Source organism: Desmodus rotundus, chromosome 6 (genome assembly GCF_022682495.2).
Source record: "Desmodus rotundus isolate HL8 chromosome 6, HLdesRot8A.1, whole genome shotgun sequence".
Taxonomy (NCBI): Eukaryota; Metazoa; Chordata; class Mammalia; order Chiroptera; family Phyllostomidae; genus Desmodus; species Desmodus rotundus.
In genome coordinates this window covers 8,473,030-8,495,633 of record NC_071392.1, presented here as the reverse complement: position 1 = coordinate 8,495,633, position 22,604 = coordinate 8,473,030, and the positions used below count along the sequence as shown (strand labels likewise).

Genomic DNA, 22,604 nt, shown 5'->3' with positions numbered 1-22,604 from the left:
TCCTCACTGTCCCCTCTCCACTCCCCCCTGACTATTGTTAGATTGTTCTTAACTTCAGTGTCTCTGGTTATATTTTGTTTGCTTTTTTTCTTCTGTTGATTAGGTTCCAGTTAAAGGTGAGATCATATGGTATTTGTCCCTCACTTCCTGGCTTATTTCACTTAGCATAATGCTCTCCAGTTCCATCCATGCTGTTGCAAAGGGTATAAGCTCCTTCTTTCTCTCTGCTGCATAGAATTCCATTGTGTAAATATACCATAGTTTCTTGATCCATTCATTTGCTGATGGGCACTTAGGTTGCTTCCAGTACTTGGCTATTGTATTTTGCTTCATTTTAAAATAAGTTACAGACCTTGTGCCAGTTCACCCACAAGTAGAACAGGACACATTGCTTAGGAAGAACGATCTCTTCTGTAATCACAGTTCCATGATCACGTTTAAGAAAATTAACAATAATTCCTAATGTTTTCTAACATGTAGTCATATTCTAATTTCTGCAGTTGTCCCAATATCTCCTGTGTGTGTGTGTGTTTGGTGTCAGGATCCAATCAAGTGAAACTAAATCCTAAGGTTCAGCAATACTGAGTGGGCCTTTAGGCTCAGATAAATTCTGTGTTATTTAAATAACTGACTTGATTGCTTTAAGGAAAACCCAACTTAATGATAGCTTGAATAAGGAAGATGTTTATTTCTGTCATTTGTAACCACCTGGAGATAAAGTGGTCCAGGGCTGGTTGGGGAGCTCTGTTTTACTCAATACGTGGCTTCTGTTTCTGAGGCCAAGATAGCTGTTTCAGTCCTAGCATCACGCTGGACAGAGGGGAGGGGAGTGCATACTCAGTCCTTTTACAGGTGTGTTTGGGTGCCACACATGTCACCTCTGCTCCCATCTCTTCAATAAGAATGTAATCACATGATGTTTCTGTATTAGAGGCCTGGAAATGCAGGCTTTGTTCTGGATGGCCATGCGTATGGTGGTAATTCAAGTCCCTGAAGAAAGACCGACTCCTGGGGCAGCAGGTAGCATCTCTGCCACAAGTTCTCTTTTTGCAGATGACTGAGCTATTCCAAACGATATTAAATCCATTTAATTACCCTGAATCCGTTGCAACATGACATTTCTCTTTTGAGCTATATCGGACTTGTAATTGCTCCTACGCTGAGCCCAGAATGTAATTTTTTTAAAAATTATTCTACAGATGTTCTGTCATCTTTTTTTATTAGGGTGGAGCTGTTGTTGTTGACAGTTGTCAGTGTGTTCACACTTTTCTGGTTTGCTATTTTCTTTTCTCTGGGCTGGGAAAGCAGGTGGCAGTCACCATCATAATGCTGAGATTGTGTGTTTTATGTGTGCTGTCCTGTGTTAGGGACTTTGACATCTTGGCTCTAACTTTGGAATTCGTATACAAATAGAGGCATTTTGCAAATGAGAAGGCTCCAGCTCCTGGGATTTCAGCAACCTGTGTGTGCAGACTACATTGTTACAACCAGAACTGACCTAAGAACTGAGGTCCAGAGTGAGGCCTAGGAATCCACCTGTAAAAAGTTCCATGGTTTTCATTACAAAGACGTTGCAGCATCTTTTTCAATGATGATTTATGGGCACTTTCGTACTTTTTCATTTTTGCTGGGTGCAGACAAAGGGGATTGCTAAATAGTTAAATTCTCGATGGACAAAGCTCTCATTGCCTAAATAGATCTCTGTGAATATACTTGTAGAACATGCATACAAACTCATAGCTTTTGGGGAAACCTTTAATAAGCATAGTAGAAAAATATTAGATTTTAAAAAGCTTAAAACAGTGACTGCAAAGCCCACTATGCATCATAAAAGAATGAGTATTGAGAAAATACTCTTCAAAGCAGCTTCAGGGGGAACAATCCTTTTCTCTCTAGGGCGATCCTGGAGTGGTTCAGATCTGTATTTAGTGCGTGTTCTTATGCTAAGACAGAATTCAACCCGGAGCATCTCTCCAATGATAGAACTGTTGAGCAATCAAGATGGGGTAGGGTATGTGGCAGTAATAAGCACCCCCAAATCTTAGTTTTCTTTTTCAAAAAACTCCTTTGGCAACACATTTTCTTTTTAGAAATTGCCCCTGAGTCCATAGTCAGATACAATAATTAGAACATCATCCATTTCTGTGTAATTTAATTTTATTTGACCAAAGTATTCTTTAAATTTCAAAATTTAGGTGTACTATATTGGCACTTATACCCAAGGTAATAAGGAGTAGTTTTACAGGACTTGCTGTATATGGTAGGTATGGGTTAGAGATGACAAATTAATTAGAGGATTGACCTTTTATTTATTCCCTTAGTGAGTATCTTAATTGTTCTCTGACGTTGTTCCTCCATTTTTAATACCACCAGCAGAACGTGAAAAGTTACAGCTGCCAGATCTTTTTCAGATTAGGGATACTACAGTGTCATAGCAATCATCATTATTATCATCCTCTCAATGTATTTTAAGAATTGTGAATTTCATAGTTGATACTTACAGACTGATAGTAGAAGACCCTTTAAAATCAATCTATAGTTTAGGGCAATCAGTGATTATTAGTATTTTTGACTGTATATATATTTTTTCACTCCCAACAGTGCTTACCATAAAACTGGTGCCTAATCCATGTCTATGGGTTTGGTGTGCTGTGTTTGACTGGTGCCCAAGTCATTGGAAAGTATGAGGCTGATGTATTCTGAAGAAAAGTAGCCTTGTGCAGAGCAGCTGGTGCATTTCTGATTTTGGGGAACATGATGTATTGCAAAGAGTCCTGATTGTTGTTGAGGATTATCTTAAGCTAGGGATTTTAACATACAGTAAATGAGAGTAATTGTACTTAAAAATACAGACATCTGAATCCTCTAAAATGGGGAAGTGTATATATACTGATACACAATAATCTGATAGCTTCATCAGTTCATAATTTAAAGGTTGAACTGCTCCTTTTCCCCCTTGGGGAAAAAATAAACTTACGACGTATTTGTGGCTGACAGCAATAAATATTTAAGAATAGGTCACCTAATTTTCTCTAATTCTTCTTCAGGTCGAGATTTGATTTGCATCCAGTCTGTGGATGGGATGCTGATGGTGTTTGAGCAGGAGAGCTATGCTTTTGGGAGGTTTCTCCCCGGTTCTCTTTTACCTGGCCCTCTTGCCTACAGTTCCCGAACGGATTCCTTTATTACCGTCTCTTCCTGCCGACATGTGGAAAGTTACAAGTAAGTTTGGATGTCCAGCCTTTGAAATCACGATTTTTTTGGTGTGTACGTTGCTGATTAGTTCTTTCCCACAAAGAGCTTCAATATCACAAATAAAGAAGAGCCCCCCTTTTAAAAAATAAAATGTACTTGGGGTGATATAGAGGCATCATTTATGTGTGGTAAGATACGCGAAAGGCGGTCTGGTGCAGAGGCTGAGGGGAGGGGTTTGCAGAGAGGCGGACCTGCACTGGAACCGGGACCTGCACTGGAACCGTGGTTTTGCTACTTCCAGCTGTGTGGTGGTCAGTGTCCTTGTCCTGGCTGCAAAGCGGATAGTAACAGCTATTTGACAAGTTTTTTACGAGGATGACATGGTGTTAAGTTGCCACCCTATAGAAAATGTTCAACAATTATTGGGACTGCTCCCTGAATTATAAATAATAAAACACACGGTCAGTGAAAAAAGCCTGATATAAAGATGCATATATGGAATTGTTTTACAAAAAAAAAAAAAAAAAGAATTTACCTGTACATAGGAAGAAGGCTGGCAAGTCACACAAGCGTTGTGACGAATGTTTGTAAGAGAAAGATGGTAATAGAAGTGAAGCATGAAAACCGCCTTGTGAAAGCAGTTTGTACTTTTACTAGAAATCCTTCCTGATTTTGGTGACTTGTGTTTAGAGAGAGAACGTTTTCTCCTCTATTAGCTACATTTCAATAAAAACTAAGGTTTTGAGGTTTTGGAGGCTGTGTTTTAACGTTGGAAGGGAGAATGGGGAAAAGGAAGAAATCCATGCTGGGTAAGAAATAGACCTGGGGACTTACACTATCTTCAGGAACTTTTTGTTGTTATCTTACTGATGGCAGCAGTTAGAACTTTAGATGTCTAAGCAACACTTCATTATAGTTTTTCGGTATTATTTTTGGCCGCATGTTTTTCCCAGGGCAGGAAGAAAATATAAATCCATCAGGCAACAGCTGTACATTTTTGTCGTCAGTTTCAGCACTGCATCTATGGTGAGGTGGCACAGTTTTCCCTTCGTACGTGGCAACCCAGCTTTCGTGAGTTACTGTCAGGGCACCTAGGGTCCAGAACTCTGAAAACAGGCCAGTGTTTGTGATGAAGAAGTTAGCTGGTGGAGGGAGTGTATCGTTATGTCACATTCCTGCCATAACTCCTGTGGCCCTTGTCCAAAGGAGATGAATGAATTGTGGCATTGCTACTGGTAATAAATAAAATATTATAGTTATCTTGAGAGGTTGAGAAAAGTATCTGTATAATGCATTCAAGCCTGTCAAAACCTAAGTAATATTGAAGAGATCTGCTTTTCAGCTTTCCACCCAGAGCTGTGTCTCAGCTCCTGCCAAGTAGTGATACTGGCAGTGCTAGACAGGGGTCACAGCACAGAGATCTGAATGCTCCATGACCTACTCTTTGAAATATGTGCACAGGAATTATCTTGGTAATAACTCCAGGAGCGATTGGATGAGGAAGCGATGTGTAGGTTCTCTTAATGCGTAACTTTAATCCCACCGAAGCTCACGCTGTTTTAGCTGCGGTGATTCAGCATACCAATCTGTTAAATTCATCTCCATCTAGGACTAAAGAATTCACCACTTGATCCATCATGTGGGTCTTTAATAATGGTGAAAATGCCTGGGTTATGTGATTGTTGTGCAATGGTGGCAGTCAGGGTTCACAGCATTAAATAGTGTGTTGCATTCACATGCGCTTTCAAGTTTAATAGATAAAATTGAACGATAATCACGGGTGCAATTTGGGATGGGAGAAAGCATGGGAACTGTAGGTTCTTTTGAAGCTTCACTAAACATATTTATAATCGGTTAATAGGATGTAATCAGTTAGTATAAAAGGCTTTTCAGACAGAATTCATTTTCATTTTTGATACTGATGTTTAATTACTAAAACAAGCTCAGTTATGTTCAGAGAGGAACTAGGGGAGGCCGTGGGTCTCCGACTTCAGTGTGGGAAGACTGCTGTCTAACGCTCATTTGCAGATTCCCAATCCCCAATACTCTAGGATTTGATTTAGTAATTTTGGGAAATGTCCCAGAAATTGTCATTGCAAATACACAGGTAGGATTCTAATTCAGGGACACATGTTGAGAGTTGTTTTTCTTTTGAAGTGAGGGGAATTGTTGGCCTTTTTTGGAGGGGTGGCTTCCGTACCACTGTGCTCTTGGCCATATTTATCAAACCTTAGAATCATTTTTTATTCTTTCCTTGTCAGTTATTTAGTCAGTAGATCCTGACCTTTCTGCCTTTTTTTTTTTTCTCTTATTGAACCCTAACTTCCTATTCCCATTGGCACTGAGGCCTTTATTTTTTCACTTAGATATCTGGTTTTCTTACCTCTAGATTTTAGGGTCCTTATAGCTATCTTAAAAAATATTTTTTATCCTCACCTGAGGACATTTTTTCACTGCTTTTAGAAGGAGAGGGAGGGAGAGAGAGAAACACCAATGTGAGAGAGAAACATCAATGGAATGCCTCCTGTATGTGCCTGGATGGGGGGTCAAACCTGCAACCCAGGCATGTGCCCTGACTGAGAATCGAACCCACAACCTTTTGGCTATGTAATGACACTCCTAACCAACTGTACCACATCAGCCAGGGCTATAGCTATCTTTTTAAAACACCCTTTAAGCCAGAATTTTTGTTTTTCATTAAAAACTCCACCTTTTTTAATATTGACATTTAGTGCTCTCTATAATCCAGTCCCATTTTATCTCTGTTATGTTGACTTTCAGATTTGGAATAGACTTTTAAAGTTAACTGGTTCAACTATCCCTCTTTTTCACCTCCTAGAGATATTTTTTGCCTAGTAAAGTGATTTTTGCACAATACCATCTATTGCCTTCTTATACTGTGCTGAAATGTTCCAGAGGATGGCTTGCATTATCAGGTTCCTGAGAGCAGAATCTGTCTTAAATATCTGCTCACTGATGGAATAATTTGGTTTGTTTGTTCAGTCTTTCACTCAGAAAACATTTCAAGACGCTTCTATGTGCCATGCACTGTGCAAAGTACAGGAAATGCAAAGTTCAATGAGGCCTGTCTCTTGTCCTCAAGTGGTGTGTAAGCAAGTGGGGGAGGTAGCAAATCAGTTGGCAGTTTCAGCTGGGTGTGATCCTGGCTACCGCAGAACTGTGCACAGGATACTGAGGAGGCCTGCAGGGGACTCCTTTAACTAAGAGTTTGATGTAGGGAGGCTCCCTGAAGAAGTGTATGTATTTACCATGAGTTTTATTTTTCTCCTTTGTGCCCTACACTTTCCCTGCACCCCTGTTGTGGCTCCCAGTACATTGTAAATAGATAATAGGCTTTCAATTTGTATTTTGAAAAATATATTTATCGAATTTAATTGACAATATTTAAAAAAGAAGAGTATGTCCTTTGCCAGTCTTAGCCTCTTGTCAAATTGAAATATCTGGGGTTCTCCCCATACGTCCAGGGAGATGTCCACTTTTTCTCTTTCTCCTCTCTTGCGCAGGCTGTTCTCTTTCTGAATGCTCGCCCTCCCTTCTCTGCATATGGCAATCACATCTGGAAGCCTCCCTGCTCCCTTCAAGTCTTCTGTGACCTGGGTCTAAGCCACATCTCCTCCTCCTCAATTCAGAGTAGTTTTTCACATTTTCCACAACTTCTGTTCATGCTTTCATTGATATTACGTATTTGCTTACTTTTCTTTTCGACTGAGTTAAATGATCCTTGATGGCAGGGATTTTCTATCTCCTAAAGTGCCCAGCACTGTGCGTGCCTGAAAGTAGGTGTTTAAGAAGATCTCGATGAAGGTGCAAAGTTTCTAAGGAATGTTTCTCTTTTGTTACTGGCTTCTTTCAATGAACAGGATTCTCCCTGGCACACTCAGTGGTGTTTTAGCTATAGTTGAAAAGGAACAATGGAAAGCTCTGTGTCCAGAGCCTCCATTTCTAGTAGAGTTCCCCAAGTTTAAATATCAAGGGTCCAAAATATCCTGCTATCCTTTGAGGTGCCAGCTATGTTTCATTAGAAAATAAATGATTTTGGAGGGTTTCCTTTTGTACTCCATGACACCTCAGTCCATATTTTAGTTCCTTGCTGCTGTTTTTATGATGTGACACAGAAGAGCACTAAATTACGTGGTTGAGTTTGTCACTGGTGCTCCACAGGACCCATTAAACATTTACGGTTATTGAGCCAAAAAGCACCGCCATTCGCCTGGACCGGCTGTATTTGTGATTACGGCCTCCGCTCTGAGAACCATGTATGACAGTCTTTCATGAAATCTTGTTACATTGGGCCAGACTGTTCCGCAGCGGTCTCAGCAAGGGAAGCGTGTTCTTTAGCTTATATCACTGAATACTTGCCTGGTAAGAAAAAAATCCAAGAGTTTTCTTTATTTTAGAATTTCTAAGTGTGCTTGGAATTCTTTGGTTCTGGAAATAGATTACCATATACACTATTGGTCACAGTTAAGAGGATTTAAGGGAGAACCATAAAATAGATGCCGCTGTAAGTTTGTCATCATTTACGTTTACTGTCAGCTATGTTTAGTAATAAAATACTCTTCTGGGTCACCTTCCAGGGAGAGAAATGATCTGGATTGGAAATCTGCAGTCAGTTTTGGCTGTGTCTCTGCTTGCTGTTTTGATGTTAATGAGGCCACTTTAGGGGCTCACTTCTTCCTCAGGTGAAATAAGAACTCTTTGTAGTTATATAAGAAGCTTCAAACGACTCAGAAGCTTTGGATTTTTGCAATGATCTCATTAATATCTCTATCGTCCTCTGGTAGGTTGGTGTCTGCAGGAAATTAACCATCCAGGTAATTAGTTGCCTAAGGTTAGATCCTCAGCAGGACCAGCTCTGGGCTCATGTTCCAGTCAGCAGTGCACACTGTTTCTCTTACTACAAACTGGGAAGAGTAAAACAATCCTATTCGGAGGTTGGATTGTGAGGTCTAATCATTTGGCACTTTTGGAGATGTAGGCATTTTGAAAGTCAGTCTCAGTCGGTATGGAGACATTTGCTGCAGCTGCCTATGGGATTCTTTTAGCAGGGTTTTACAAGGCTGAGCTCCTCACCCTCCTACCTGTGGGTCTCATCGCCCATGACTCAGTCCTCCCTGCCGTGTGTCTCTCCTAAACTCCTGTCGCGGCCTTTCATGTCTTTTAGTGCTGCGTGCCTTTGCATGTGCTGTTTGCTTTACCATACCGCCTCTTCCTCTTTACCAGCACGATGAGTTTTCACTCATTCTTTAAAATGTAGCCTTTTCCTCCTGAACCCAGACCAAGAACATATATACTCCTCCACTTCAGTTTCCGTTTCTGCCACCTCGTTCCCTTGGTACTGTGTGCATACCTTCTGTTAGCACAGTGCATTCTAAGTTATACTTATTTGTACATGAATCTCCACTACTTCGGGAGGTCCTGGTGGATATAGACCATAGTCGTTTTTTCCTGTGTCAATGCTTGTATTAGATCCCTGCTGTATGTTTATTGAATGAATGAAATTCGTATACATTAAGCTTTCATATTAACTATAAGCCTGATTTTTGTGAATGCCTTGCAAAATGTATCTTAATGCAGTCATTCCGCCTCCACCTGAAATTGGAGGCTTTTTACAAATGAAGTATTTCTGATGGAGACAGGATGGTGTAAGAGGTAGTGTATATTTGAATACCAGTGCACACTTCAGTGCTTAGCTAGACGTCCCACATTGCCTTTATTCAGGTCCCAGATGTTTCCACAATCGGACATCTTTTTCTTAGCCAACATGAGGTGTCTTAATGGAGCTTTTACTGACTTTCCTCTTAGCTGTGGAAGAACAATGCAAAGAGTGGTGCTTCAGTAGGAGGGAAAGGAATCTACGAGCCTTAAGTTTCTTCATTGACAGTAGGATTATTACTCTAGCATATCATTAATTAATGGTAAGGAAGCAAATTTAAACTTTCTGGCCAAATCATTCATTTCTGGAGTGAATGATATTTACAAATTATTTTAAATAATGATTTGAGCTAAATGTTACTATTGAAATAAAAGCTGTAAAATACTTGTAGAAAGTAATAATATCCATTATTGAGAACTTATTACATACCGGATAAACTCTACTAGGTTATTGATCTCTCTACTTACATAAACCTTTGTCTGTTAATCTATCAACGAATGTTTAAGCACTTAATATATACCAGATACTGTACTAGACACTCCATTATTTTTTAATTCTTTTGGCAATGCTTGAGTTCAAGATTATTCTTCCCATTTTATACATGGGGAACATATGACACAGAGTGTTTAATTGTCCAAAATTCACTGAACTAGTAAGTGATTTAGCTGGGGCTTAAACTCAGGTCTTCTGAGCTCCATATTATGTGTTAATAATTTCTGCTACATGTAGCTGCTTTGCATTATTTACATTTCTTTCTGTTTGGTGTTTTGGTACTAGATCTTTCTTGAGTATTGCTATTTGTCACACAAAACTTTAGTGGAAATGCTTCGATAGTTGGCAGAACTGTTTTCTCAGTATTGGATTTTGGGACATACGGGTATCATTTATTGATCGTGACAGTTGTACACAGTTTTACATCAGAGTATCGTTCCGTAAGAATTCAGTCCTAAATTTCACAGTATTTAAAACCAAGGTAAAAGTGGTTCATAAGGTTTATAGATTAAGTGCTTTATCTTCTTGATGAGCTTCATTGAGATAACACTCATTTAAAGTTTAAAATAATTTATACTTTCTAACTATAAAGTCACTTTTAATTGTTCCTTATCTTTTTTACAGGTACCAAGTACTTGCTTTTGCAACAGATGCAGATAAAAGACAGGAGACCGAACAGCAGAAACTTGGTTCTGGAAAAAGACTTGTCGTAAGGCCATTTTTTTAATATATAAAAATTTCAGTAATGTTACATTAATTTTATTATTGATTTATTTTCTATTTTTAAAAGATTTTATTTATTTATTTTTAGAGAGAGGGGAAGGGAAGGAGAAAGAGAGAAAAACATTACTGTGCATTTGCCTCTCATGCGCTCCCTACCGGGGACCTGGCCTGCAATCCAGACATGTGCCCTGACTGGGAATCGAACTGGCCACACTTTGGTTCACAGGCCCATGCTCAATCCACTGAACCACACAAGCCAGGGCTTTATTTTCTATTTTTTACATTAATTTTTTTCTATTTTTCAATTACTGTTGACATTCAAGATTATTTTATATTAGTTCCAGGTGTACAGCATAGTGGTTTGATGTTTATGTAATTTACAAAGTGATCTCCACCTCACCCCCTACTCCCTTAAGTGTAGTACCCACCTGGCACTACACATAGTTATTACAATGTTGTCGACTGTATTTCCTGTCCTACACTTTACATCCCCATGACTATTTTGTAACTGCCAATTTGTAGTTCTTAACCCCTTCCACCCAGCCATCCAACCCCTCTCCCATCTGGAAACCATCAGTATCTATGAGTCTGTTTGTTTTGTTTATTTTAATCTTTAGATCCCACATATAAGTGAAATCACATGATATTTGTCTTTTTCTTTCGGACTTAATTCACTTAGTGTAATACCATCTAGGTCCATCCATATTGTCACAAATGGTAAGATTTCACTCTTTATGGCTGAGTAATATTCCAGTGTATATCTGTGCCACATCTTCTTTATCCACTCATCTATCAGTGGGCACTTAGGTTGCTTTCATATCTTGGCTATTGTAAATAAATCTGTAATGAGCATAGGGGTGCATATATCTTTTCAGATTAGTGTTTTGGATTTTTTCAGACAAATACCCAGAAGTGGAATTGCTGAGTCATTAGGTAGTTTATTTTAATTTTTTAAGGAACCTCCATACTGTTTCCCATATTGGCTGCACCAAATTGCAGTCCCACCAACAGTGGACCAAGGTTCCCTTTTCTCCACATCGTTGCCAACACTTGTTTTTTATTAATTTATTGGTGGTAGCCGTTCTGACAGGTGTGAGGTGATAGCTCATTGTGGTTTTAATTCGCATTCCCATGATGATTAGTGATGTGAGCATCTTTTAATGTGTCTATTGCCCATTTGTATGTCCCCTTGGGGAAATGTCTGTTCAGGTTCTCTGCCCACTGTTTAAGTGGGTCCTTTGTTTTTTGGTGTTAAGCTGTGTGAGTTCGTTATAAATTTTGGATTTTAACTCCTTGTTGGATGTGTTATTGGTGAATATCTTCTGCAATTCAGAAGATTGTCTTTTCTTTTTTAAAGGTATATTTTATTGATTATGCTATTAAAGTTGCCCCATTTTTTTCTCCCCTTTATTCCCCTCCACCCTGCACCCCCCTGTCATCAGCAGTCCCGTTCATGTCCATACATATAAGTTCTTTGGTTTCACCACTTTGTATACTGTTCTTAACTTCCCCCTGTCTATTTTGTACCTACCATTTACAATTCTTATTCCCTTTACCTTTCCCCTCATTATCCCTCCGACCCCTCCCCGCTGATAACCCTCCATGTGAACTCCATTTTTTTTATTTTGTTCCTGTTCTAGTTGTTTGCTTAGTTTGTTTTTGTTTTTGTTTTTGGTTCAGTTGTTGATAGTTGTGAGTTTGATGTCATTCTACTGTTCATATTTTTGATCATCTTCTTTTTCTTAGATAATTCCATTTAACATTTCATATAATAAGGGATTAGTGATGATGATCTTCTTGAACTTGACCTTGCTTGGGAAGCACTTTATCTGCCCTTCCATTCTAAATCAAAGCTTTGCTGGATAGAGCAATCTTGGATGTAGGTCCTTACCTTTCAGGACTTGGAGTACTTCTTTCTAGCCCCTTTTTGCCTGTAAGGTCTCTTTTGACCAATCAGCTGACAGTCTTATGGGAACTCCTTTGTAGGTAACTGTGACTTTTCTCTTGCTGCTTCTAAGATTCTCTCCTTATCTTTCATCTTGGGTAATGTAATTATTATGTGCCTTGGTGTGTTCCTCCTTGGGTCCAGCTTCTTTGGGACTCTCTGAGCTTCCTGGAAGTCTATTTCCTTTGCTAGATTGGAGAAATTCTCCTTCATTATTTGTTCAAATAAGTTTTCAATTTTTTGTTCTTCCTCATCTCCTTCTGGTACCCCTATGATTCGGATGTTGGAATGTTTCAAGGTGTCCTGGAGGTTCCTAAGCCTCTCCTCATTCTTTTCAATTCTTGTTTCTTCATTCTTTTCTGGTTGGATGTTTCTTCCTTGTGGTCCACACTGTTGATTTGAGTTCTAGTTTCCTTCCCTGGAAGGAAACCATCACTATTGGTTCCCTATACATTTTCCTTTGTTTCACTTAGCACAGCCTTCATTTTTTCATCTAATTTGTGACCAAATTCAGCCATTTCTGTGAACATCCTGACTACCAGTGTTTTGAACGGTGCATCTGATAGGTTGGCTATCTCTTTGTCGTGTAGTTGTATTTTTTCGGGGTCTTTGATCTGTTCTTTCATTTGGGCCATATTTCTTTGTCTGGGTATACCTGTTACGTAGTAAGGGGCAGAGCCTTAGGTATTTGCCAGGGTGGGCAACTACATCATTGCGTTGTGACACTGTATGTGGGGGAGGGGTACCAGAGGGAACAATGCCACTTGTTTGGCTCTCTGCTGGCTTTCAGTTGCTTCCCCCACTACCCACAATCAAATTGGGTCCTTCTGGTGCTGATTCCCCGGGTAGGTGGGTTTGTGTATGTTCTAGGACCCTGTGGGTCTCTCCAGTGGACTCTCCTGTGAGGCTGGGAGTTTCTCCTGCTGCCGCAACCCACACAGGTTTTTACAGCCAGAGGTTTTGAGGCTTTATTTCCCTGTGCTGGAACCCTGGGTTGTGTGATCTGTTTCATTCCCCAGTTGTTCCTCCTGGTTTATCTGCATGGGAATGTGGGACTGCAACCACCACCTCACCCTGCTTGGTCCTCCAGCCTCCTCCTTGCCACACATCCTCTCTGCTATGGCTGCCTGTCTTCACCCTTCCTACCAGTCTGGATGAATGTTTCTTCATTAACTTCTTCATTATCGGACTTCCATACAGTTCGATTTTCTGGGAATTCTGGTTACTTTTTGTTTTTAAATTTGTTGTTGTCCTTCTTTTGGTTGTGTGAGGAGGCAAAGTGTATCTACCTATGCCTCCATCTTGCCCAGAAGTCAGAAATTTCTTAATAGTATTGACATGAAAGTAACCATAATGTTCTGTTTTTTAGCAACTAAATTGATCTTAGGTTTTCTTTTGCAGGTAGATTGGACTTTAAACATTGGAGAGCAAGCCCTTGATATAAGTATTATGTCTTTCAATCAGTCAGCATCTTCTGTTTTTGTTCTTGGTGAAAGAAACTTTTTTTGCCTGAAGGATAATGGACAAATTCAGTTCATGAAGAAACTTGATTGTAGCCCAAGTTGTTTTCTCCCGTACTGCTCAGGTGTGTAGAAAGATTTTCTTTTATCTTTTCCATATGTCAAAGCTATGTTATATACATCAGAAAAAGGCAAACTCACACATGTATATTTTAAACCTCTAGGAAAATAGTTTTCTACTGAGCATGTAATGGAAATTGCAACTTTTAAAGTTTGAATAGAAGTTTGATATAAAGCACACATTTGGGTTTGTCAGTCATTTTACTTTGTACAAAATGATTTGTAGAATGGGCCTCAGGCATACATTAATGGTTTCCAAAACGTGGCTGTTCGGGATGCTTCCAAGGGAACATCAGACTCTTTTATGGGCAGAATGGAGCATAGTAATGCCGAATAGAATGACTTTTCTGTAGTGAATGCCCAGTAAATCACCAGCTTAACTGTGTTAAATATTAATGAAATTCATGCTTGCTAGATGAAATGCAAAAATGTTGGCCACTCTTTGGTTATAGTTTCCAAGTCTATAATTTTTTTCTTTTAAATGTTAGTTTGAAGTTGAAAAATCATGTCTTATTACTTAAAATCTTTACACTTTAACATCAAGACGTTATAATTAGTTTGTATCATAAATCCCCTAAAAGGAATATAATACACTGTTGCAAATGACAATTTTCTCATTATCCTTGTTTTCTGTCTTCAACCTCCAGTTTCTGAAGGGACAGTAAACACTCTGATTGGAAACCATCACTGCATGCTGCATGTTTTTCAGGACGTGACACTGAAGTGGGCCACGCAGCTCCCCCACGTCCCCGTGGCCGTGAGAGTGGGCTCTCTACAGTAAGTGACTCAGTTAACATTTTTTTAAAAAGGAGAATCCTAGCCAAGGGATTCTCAAGAAGTTTTATGGAACAATGGCAAGTGATGTTTAAATGAATTTTACTAAAAAAGTGGCATTGGAGTGTGAGGGTCAACGGTAGAAATAATTTAAAATATAACTGTAATTGGATAAGAGGAATGTAAAAATCCTTAATTCGAACCATTGATAATTTTTATTTAGTATTTCTAGTGAGATATCCTTTGTAAATTAAAGATTTTAAGAAAATGGCTTGCCTGATAGATTTTTTTTTCAAAATAGAGAAGAATTTCTGTAAGCGCGTGATGCTTATTCTCTAGAGATCCCTTATTGTTGGACGGTGAGACTGTGCTTCAGACTCGCGTTAGACCTTGTGTCCAGTGGGCACAATCGCTAATGAGGACACGTGTAAGACAGGTTAGATGTTACATAGGGCCACTTCGCATTTACAGTGAAAGGCAAAGTGTATGTCTTGATGTTACATTTGCAAAATTTATCAAAAATGAGAAAAAGGTGATAGGAAGTGTGTGTTTTTTTAGATTGTCATTGTAAAAGGCAAGATCTCAGATTATGCTTAGGAATTGAAAATCTCGGTAAATGTATAGAAACACACTTTCTATAAAGTGTTGTAGGTTCCCAGATTTATGCAGTTTTGCTTATTATATCATGCTATTGAACATTTATAAACTGTACATAGAATTCTTCAGTGACACATACATATCTGATCAGTATGACTTATCCCCCTAAATTGGGAGCTTGAATGCGATGCATCCCATAAAGACATGTTGGCCCACAACAGTGGTCCCATAATATTATAATGGAGCTGAAAAATTTGTGTAGCCCAGTGATGATGGAGCTGTCGTCATGTTAGAACAACACACTGCTCACGTGTTTGCAGTGATGCTGGTGTAAGTGACTCTACTGACCTGTCAGTTGTATAAAAGTATAGCACACACAGTTATGTACAGTACGTAATACTTAACAATGATAATAAATGAAAGTGTTACTGGTTTATGTATTTATTATACTACACTTTTTATTGCTATTTTAGTGTAGTCTTTCTATTTATGAAAAATAGTTTTCTGTATAACAATATGCCGTAATACTTAGGCAACAACCTCATATACCTCATGATTACCGAGTCTCTTAATTGTATCATTTTCTACTGTGTTGGATTTAATTTTATGTTATTTTGTCCATCATGGTTCCTAAACATACAAAACCCACTGTTAATATTGCTAGTAAGAGGCCATGTCAAGTGACTGGCTTGGAAACAAAATTAGAATTGATTATGAACTAAGAAGGTGGAAAATCAGCGATGGCCTGTCCCCTTTCGCCATAGTTACGAACTTGAAGAATAAGAACCAAGTGATGGAAGCTGTGAAAGGATCTGCTTCACTGGGGCAACAAGACTAACAGAGATTGAAGGAGGATCTCTATTAGACATGGACAGTCTTCTGGTGACCCAACACAGACATGCATTCCTTTCGGCACCAGGGTGACCATGGGCAAAGCAAAAGTGTTTGCGATGTTGAACGACGAGGCTGGACCCGACTACAGTGTTGAGTTTCATGCTAGCTCTGGGTGGTTTAAACGATTCAAAAATCATTATTCAAGCTATATATGGTGGCAGGTGGGTACTAGATTTTTCAGGGTCATCACATAGTAAGTTGTATAACGTCTAACCACTTGGTTGTGCACCTGAAACTAATATTATATGTGAACTGTAATTGAAAAATAAAAAATTATTTAAAGTGAAAAAGTAAAAAAGTTTCAAGAATTGAAAAAATTATTATTCATCCCATAATGTACAAGTGAGTGGTGAGTCTGCGAGTCCTGACATGAAGGCAGCTGAGGAATTTTTGGAAATTCTAGATAAGCGGACTGTGGAGGAAAATATTTACCAGAGCAAATATTCAGTGTGGGTGAAACCTGCCTCTTCTGCAGAGGGATGCCTGAAAGGACTTCCATCCCCAAGAAGGCCAAGTCAGAGTCAGGTTTCAAGGCTCCTAAAGACAGGCTAACAGTCTTGCTTGGGGGACGTGCTGCAGGCTACAGATGGAAGCCCTCTGTGATCTGGCACAGTGAGAACCCAGGGCCTTCAGAGACAGGAATAAACGCCTCCCCAACCCCCCAGGGATCCTCTTCTAAGATGCCCTCTTGAGTTGCTCTGCAGCAAAATTGTGAAGTCATGTTTGGGGAATTAAATACCTCTCAAGACTTTTCTCATTGTTGATAATGCTCCTGGATACTCTCCTTTTATTGGCGTTCTTCATCCCAATATCAAAATGGCGTTTCTCCTTCCAACCATCACCTCTTTGATTCAACCAATGGGTTGAGGAGTTACACCAGCTTCTAAGACCTGCTACCTGCTGAGGACCTTTTGCCCAGGCTGTTGATGCAACTGAGTAAAACACTGAGAGGACACCGGTATAATTCTGGAAGGATGGCCACATCCCTGACCTTGAACCTTGCTTGGGCTTTGGGTGATGTCACCAAGAAGTGTATGAATGGCATCTGATAGAAGACACTCAAGAAGTTTGTCCATGACTTCAAAAGATTTGCCAATGATGGGGAAGTTGAAAAATTAACAAGGCTGTGGTTGAGATGGCAAATAGCTTTAACCTGGGTGTGGGTAAGGATGACATTGAGGAGCTTCTGGAGGTGGCTCCTGAGGAACTGGCTAGTGAGGAGGTGTTGGAACTGGAACAAGGAATGCATAGCTGAAGAGGGACAAGAGGAAAGGAAACTGCAAGAGAAGAAAAAGAAGAACACAAATAAAATTCACAGTGAGAGGTGTAGCAGAAGTTTTTGCAGACCTCAACAAGTTCCTTAAAAACTTTGAAAACATGGACCCCAATAGTAAAAGGTTTTTGTTAATAGGGAAGAATGTTTGTGGTGCATTATCTGTAGTGCTGATAAGCAAATCTATGATGAAAAACAGAAGCAAACTCAGCAACCCCCTGTAGACGTATTTCTGAGGAGAATGGCATCTTCTCAAGAAGAGCCTCAGGCAGGCCCTTCAGGGGGCGTTCCAGAAGAAGGCTTTGTTATCACAGGAGAGGATGGCTCCACATTCGTTATTGCCCCAAAGACCTTCCAGTGGGACAGGTTGTGGAGGAGGAAGGCAGTGATGTTAACGATCCTGACCCTGTCTGTGTAGGCTTAGGCTAATGTGTGTTTGTGTATTAGTTTTTTAAAATTTTTGTCCTCACCTGAGGCTATGTTCATTGATTCTAGAGAGAGAGGAAAGGAGAGACAGAGAGAGACACAGAGAGAGAATCAATGTGAGAGACATCAATTGTTGCCTCCCGTATGCGCCCTGACTGGGGATTAAACCCACAGACTAGGCATGTGCCCTGACTGGGAATCGAACCCGCAACTACTTGGTGTACAAGATGATGCTCCAACCAGCTGAGCTACCTGTCCAGGGCTGTGCCTTAGTTTTTAACAAAACCCCCCCCCCCCAAAAAAAAACCCAAAAACTTTTTATGGCCATACAAAGTATTTGTCTTTTAAGCTAAGTGTTATTACAAAAGAGTTGAAAATTAAAATCTTATAAAGGAAAAAGTTACAGTAACCTGAAGTTAATTTATTATTAAAGAAAGAAAAATATTTTATAGTAAGTTTAGTGTAGCCTAAGTCATGTCCTAGGCCTCCACATTCACTCAACCACTCGTTCACTGACTCACCCAGAGCAACTTCCCGTCCTGCAAGCTCTATTCATGGTAAGCGCCCTGAATAGCTGCACCGTTTTTCATCTTTTACTGAACCTTTTCTATGCGTAGATCCACAAATACTTACCGTTGTGTACAACCACCTATGGAATTCAGCACAGTAGCATGCTGTACAGGTTTGTAGCCTAGGAGCAATGGGCTAAACGTCAAGTGACATACGACTGTGTTATTGTTAAAGCTCAGTTAAGCGCATTCATATTTGCATTAGTGGTTAATCTGAGACCTGAATATTGGAAAAATGGAAACTTTTGAAAACATTGAATATTTTCAAAGAAGTTGCTTTTTCATGTTTTATGGGAAGATACCATCATATAATTCTAATTGCTATTCAGTTAACACAAATTGTAGTTATTTTGTACCTGAAGAAAAATGTAAAGTTTTGAGATTGGCTTTTGCAGTGTTCACAAAATGTGTTTTAAGACACATTTTAAGTTCAACCAAACACTCAGCCTCACTAGACATTTTACATAAGATTTACTTAGAAGGATTTAGAACAGGAAACACGTCTTGCCAGCAGGGCAATGTCAAGTATTTCTCTTCGGGGAGAGTAATTCTCGCAACAGCACATACATCCTTCCAAGAGTTGTTCTCTTTGGCCCCCAAGTGACAGCGCAGGTGCAAGGAGACAGGTCCACGCCAGTGGGTATGGATTGTAGTCTCCGTGCCCCTCTGCAGCCAGTGTCTTTGAATACTACAAAGTCATGTGGTTTGTGTATGTGTGTGCAGCAGGGGAGAGTGATGTAGAGAAAGACGTTATTGAGACCATTTAGGTGTAATACTTACTCTACACATATATTATTTACAAGAAACGTGTGTACGTCAAGAGTCACCATACTCAGAAGCTCAAAGTTATGGCTTCTCAGCAGATATTTATAGCTAATTTCGTTTCTGGTCCAGATGCAACTTACAAGTCAAGGTTCAATAGTAGCTGAAAGTATTATGAGTAAGAAACCAAATTTCTACACAGTGTGCATCCAGGTGCTCACATGAAAAAGTAGCCTGTCACATCCAGACTTCGGTGCTCGGGAAACTTCTGTTTCTCATAGCTTTCTTTTAATTGTTTGAAATTATAGTTTTAAACAATGAAATGTAAATGTTGCCATTAGTGATTTCCCCAGTTAATATATAGCAGTAACTCATTGGAAGATTTTTCTTATTTTTATATACTTTAGCATAAAAGTATGGGATTAGACTGTTTGAAAGAATTTCATTGTAACTTTTGGAAAAAGTTTAAAAGTGATTATTACTGACTTAGCTATAGCGTATTTATATTTAGAAGTTATTGTTTGAAATTAGAAACACTGAAATAATTTCACTCCTGCTTTTAATTACTTCTAGGGTTCAACTTTTTTGGTAGAAGCTTCCTTGGCTGAATGTGTTTATTTGTAAGGGAAATTGCTGCTATTTTAATATGTTTCTTTTTAGTGAATAAGAAATATTGGATTTGGATCAAGTTGATGCAATTATACTTAATAACAGCATTTTGCTCAGAAACTAAGATGCTTTATTTCTCCCACTCCCACCTACTTGGCAGTCCCAGCCCTCTCCACCTTGTTTATTATAAGCCAATTCTAAATCCGTCTGTGTTTCCTTCTCTTTTTTTAGGGTAGACGACCTTCTTGATGAGATAGAGTTCTTTCGGTTTAGTTATTTTAATTTTGGGTTAGACGATGGGAATGTGAAATAAGCATACGGTTTACAGAGTCAGAAGAGTCTGAATGTGATAATGTTCTTTAAATTCTTAGTTATGATTATTTTCCATTTATATGGAAGCCAGGCCAAGTATTATACGTCTGCTGTGGTCAGTTTCCCAACTGGCAAATAAAGATCATCATTTATCGGTAACGTATTCTCTCTAGAGATACGAACTATATACCTAAATGTGGAAGTGTATTTGACTGAACATTCAAAGTGGTGGTAGCTTTTCCAAACTTCAGCTGGCAGCCACAGCCGTTGCACTTTAAAATCTCGTTGCAGCTCATTTTATAGTATAAACAATTTGGTCTAGTACTGTGGAGTTTTTCTTCCTAGACTGTATCCACAATAGTAACTTATGTCAGTGTTTACCATTATAATTTTTAGCTTTCATTGATGCCGTATTCTTGACCAGAATGTTTTCCCCATTTCTTCTCTGGATTTTCAGATTTCTTCTGTCTTCAAGTTCTAATTCAAGTCACATAAAGAAGCCTTCCCTATCCACCCTGGTCTTAATAAATACGTAAAAGATTTTGTTTGTGTGTGTGTCGGGTGGGGGGGTGGTTGGCTAGAAAGACCACATAAGCGTTTTAAGTTGAAGAACTTTTCTTGCATATGAAAAATTGAGACTCAGAGATGAGAGGATATTATTTCTTTGAAAACAAATTTATTAGGATAGTTTTTTTAAATTTGAAAGTGACCTTTTCTTTCTTTTTTAGTTTTTTTTGCTGTTAATTGTCATCTTTTTTTGTGTGCTTTGTAGCAGTGGACCTCTGTATACTTTTTGCTATGTTATAACTTTAAGGATTTCTTTTGTTTAATAATTAATATTCCCCATAAAATTGGTAAATATTCCTTGAATTAGGGTAGCGCATAAACTCTGTTTTGAGAGCTTCTGCATTTCTTTAACAGCGCTGAGATCTTTTTGTCACACCTCTCATGCCGTGAGTTCACAGGGGTGCGTTCCAGCCGCCCTGTGCCTTCCCGGGCTCCACACATGTGCTTCCCTGGTGCAGCAGGCTGGTGCGTCGCTGGAGCCCACGTCCCTTTGTCTTCGGAAGGAATAAGTGAATCTTGCATAAATGTTTATCTACAACAGTATATTTTAGTTTCTGAAAGATCCCTTTAAAGAAGAATAGAAAAAAGTAAAATGTTAATTTTTTAAAGCTGCATTTCCATTTTGGGTGGCGTCTGTTGACACTGTTACAGACGATAAAGCAAGCAGCACACACCTATGCTTCCTCCCTCCTCTCTTCTTGCCACGTTCTTAAACATTTGCATACATTTTAGTAAACATAATTTTCACAGCCCTTTCAACCTCTTCATATGTCTAAAAGGACTCAAAGCTTATCCCAGTTCTTTGACTATTCCTGAATTATCTCAACTTATTTCCTAGTAAGTTGAATTTAATCATCTGGTAATTTTTGAGGGAACACATATAAATTTTCATGCATTCTTGACAATTGTTTATTGCTTTTATACTTGAAGGGTATGTTGGCTTCCCCCAGAAATCTGGACATTCCATTTGGTATTGATAGTTGCTGTGGAAGAGCCTGAGCTTGGCTTAAATTCTTTTTTTTTGTTAACATCTTATTGAGTGAATTACTTTTCTGTCTTGATGCTGATATCTGACTTATTTTTTAAAATATATAAAGGACTGCAAATTCACTAGGATTATCTCACAGTTGATTAATTCTGTAGCAGTTTGTCCTGGGACAAGTGAGCTTCAAAAGATTCAAGTTTGTATTCATTTCAAGAAAAAAATTTTTCAACTACCTTTGACTATTGGTTCTGCGAGGTTAGTTTTCTTAGTCAATATTGTTGTTATAAATATGTTGGCTGTACCTTGTCTTCCAAGCTAGCATCTGCTCATTAATTATTTGTATATATATTTTTTTCTATGTGTGATTTGTGTGATTTTTTCCATGTCTCTTTTCCGTGTTCTTCAGTTTGTTTTTAGTTTATTCTGATTTTTTTTGTTATTGTTCCTTAGTGTGGCTTTCATTGCTGTAGCTTTTGTTTGAGCTTTTTCAAAGACACAATTGTTTCTTATTTTCATATTTTACTGATACAGTTCTGGTTGCCTGATTTCTTCTTTTGTTACCTTAGACAGTTCTTGGTATGGATAGTTCCTGCCTTTTATTTATGTTCCTAATCCCCCTTATCTCCACCTCTTTCTTTATTTGCAGTTTCTGCACATAGATCCTCTGTTAAATACTTTGCAATTGTTGCTCATTTTAAAAATGGTGACAGCAGTTTGCTCTAGAATCATGTGGGAAGTGATAGGAGAGAGTAATGAGCTCCGACCAACTGAGTCTTTTAACAATCTCACTGGGTTTATTTCCTCCTTTGCCCTGGGGGCCCAGCTCCCCCATTGTCCTGGGTCCAGGAGTTTGGTGAGTGTAACAGACGTCCCCTTGTGTCCCCATTCGCAGGCCCTTGGTGCTATGAATCTGTGGTTGCTTCTTGGCCTCTGATCTTCCTTGGTTAGGCGACTGATTAATAAATGCGTCTTTCCCTTCGACTGTGGTTCTCTGAGGTTGTGTCTCCTGCATGCACCTGTGCCTTCGGTCTCATTATGCTGGTCTGAGACCCGACTCTGTTCCACCTGGGGTGTGGGAGCCTGTGTCAGCTCTGAGGATCCTTTCCGACTGTGGTTCAGAATTTAACGTGTTCGGCAGGAGAAGATGGGCCTCAAAAGTTTGTTGATTGTGAGTGTAGTCATTTCCTTGTTCAGTTTCCTTTTTCCGGGTGGCAGTGGTGGTGG

The 22,604-nt window shown here is 39.1% G+C and overlaps 1 protein-coding gene across 2 annotated transcripts in view; it reads left to right on the top strand.

Annotated features, from left to right (window-relative positions):
• Window positions 1-22,604, top strand: part of BBS9 (Bardet-Biedl syndrome 9) — a 371,651-nt gene that overhangs the window by 81,607 nt on the left and 267,440 nt on the right. For both annotated transcript variants that reach the window (XM_045197407.3, XM_024562968.4), the window contains exons 6-9: window positions 3,048-3,222; window positions 9,989-10,073; window positions 13,434-13,617; window positions 14,260-14,389. In XM_045197407.3, coding sequence (XP_045053342.2) covers window positions 3,048-3,222; window positions 9,989-10,073; window positions 13,434-13,617; window positions 14,260-14,389 — 574 coding nt within the window. The remainder of the gene's footprint in view (window positions 1-3,047; window positions 3,223-9,988; window positions 10,074-13,433; window positions 13,618-14,259; window positions 14,390-22,604) is intronic.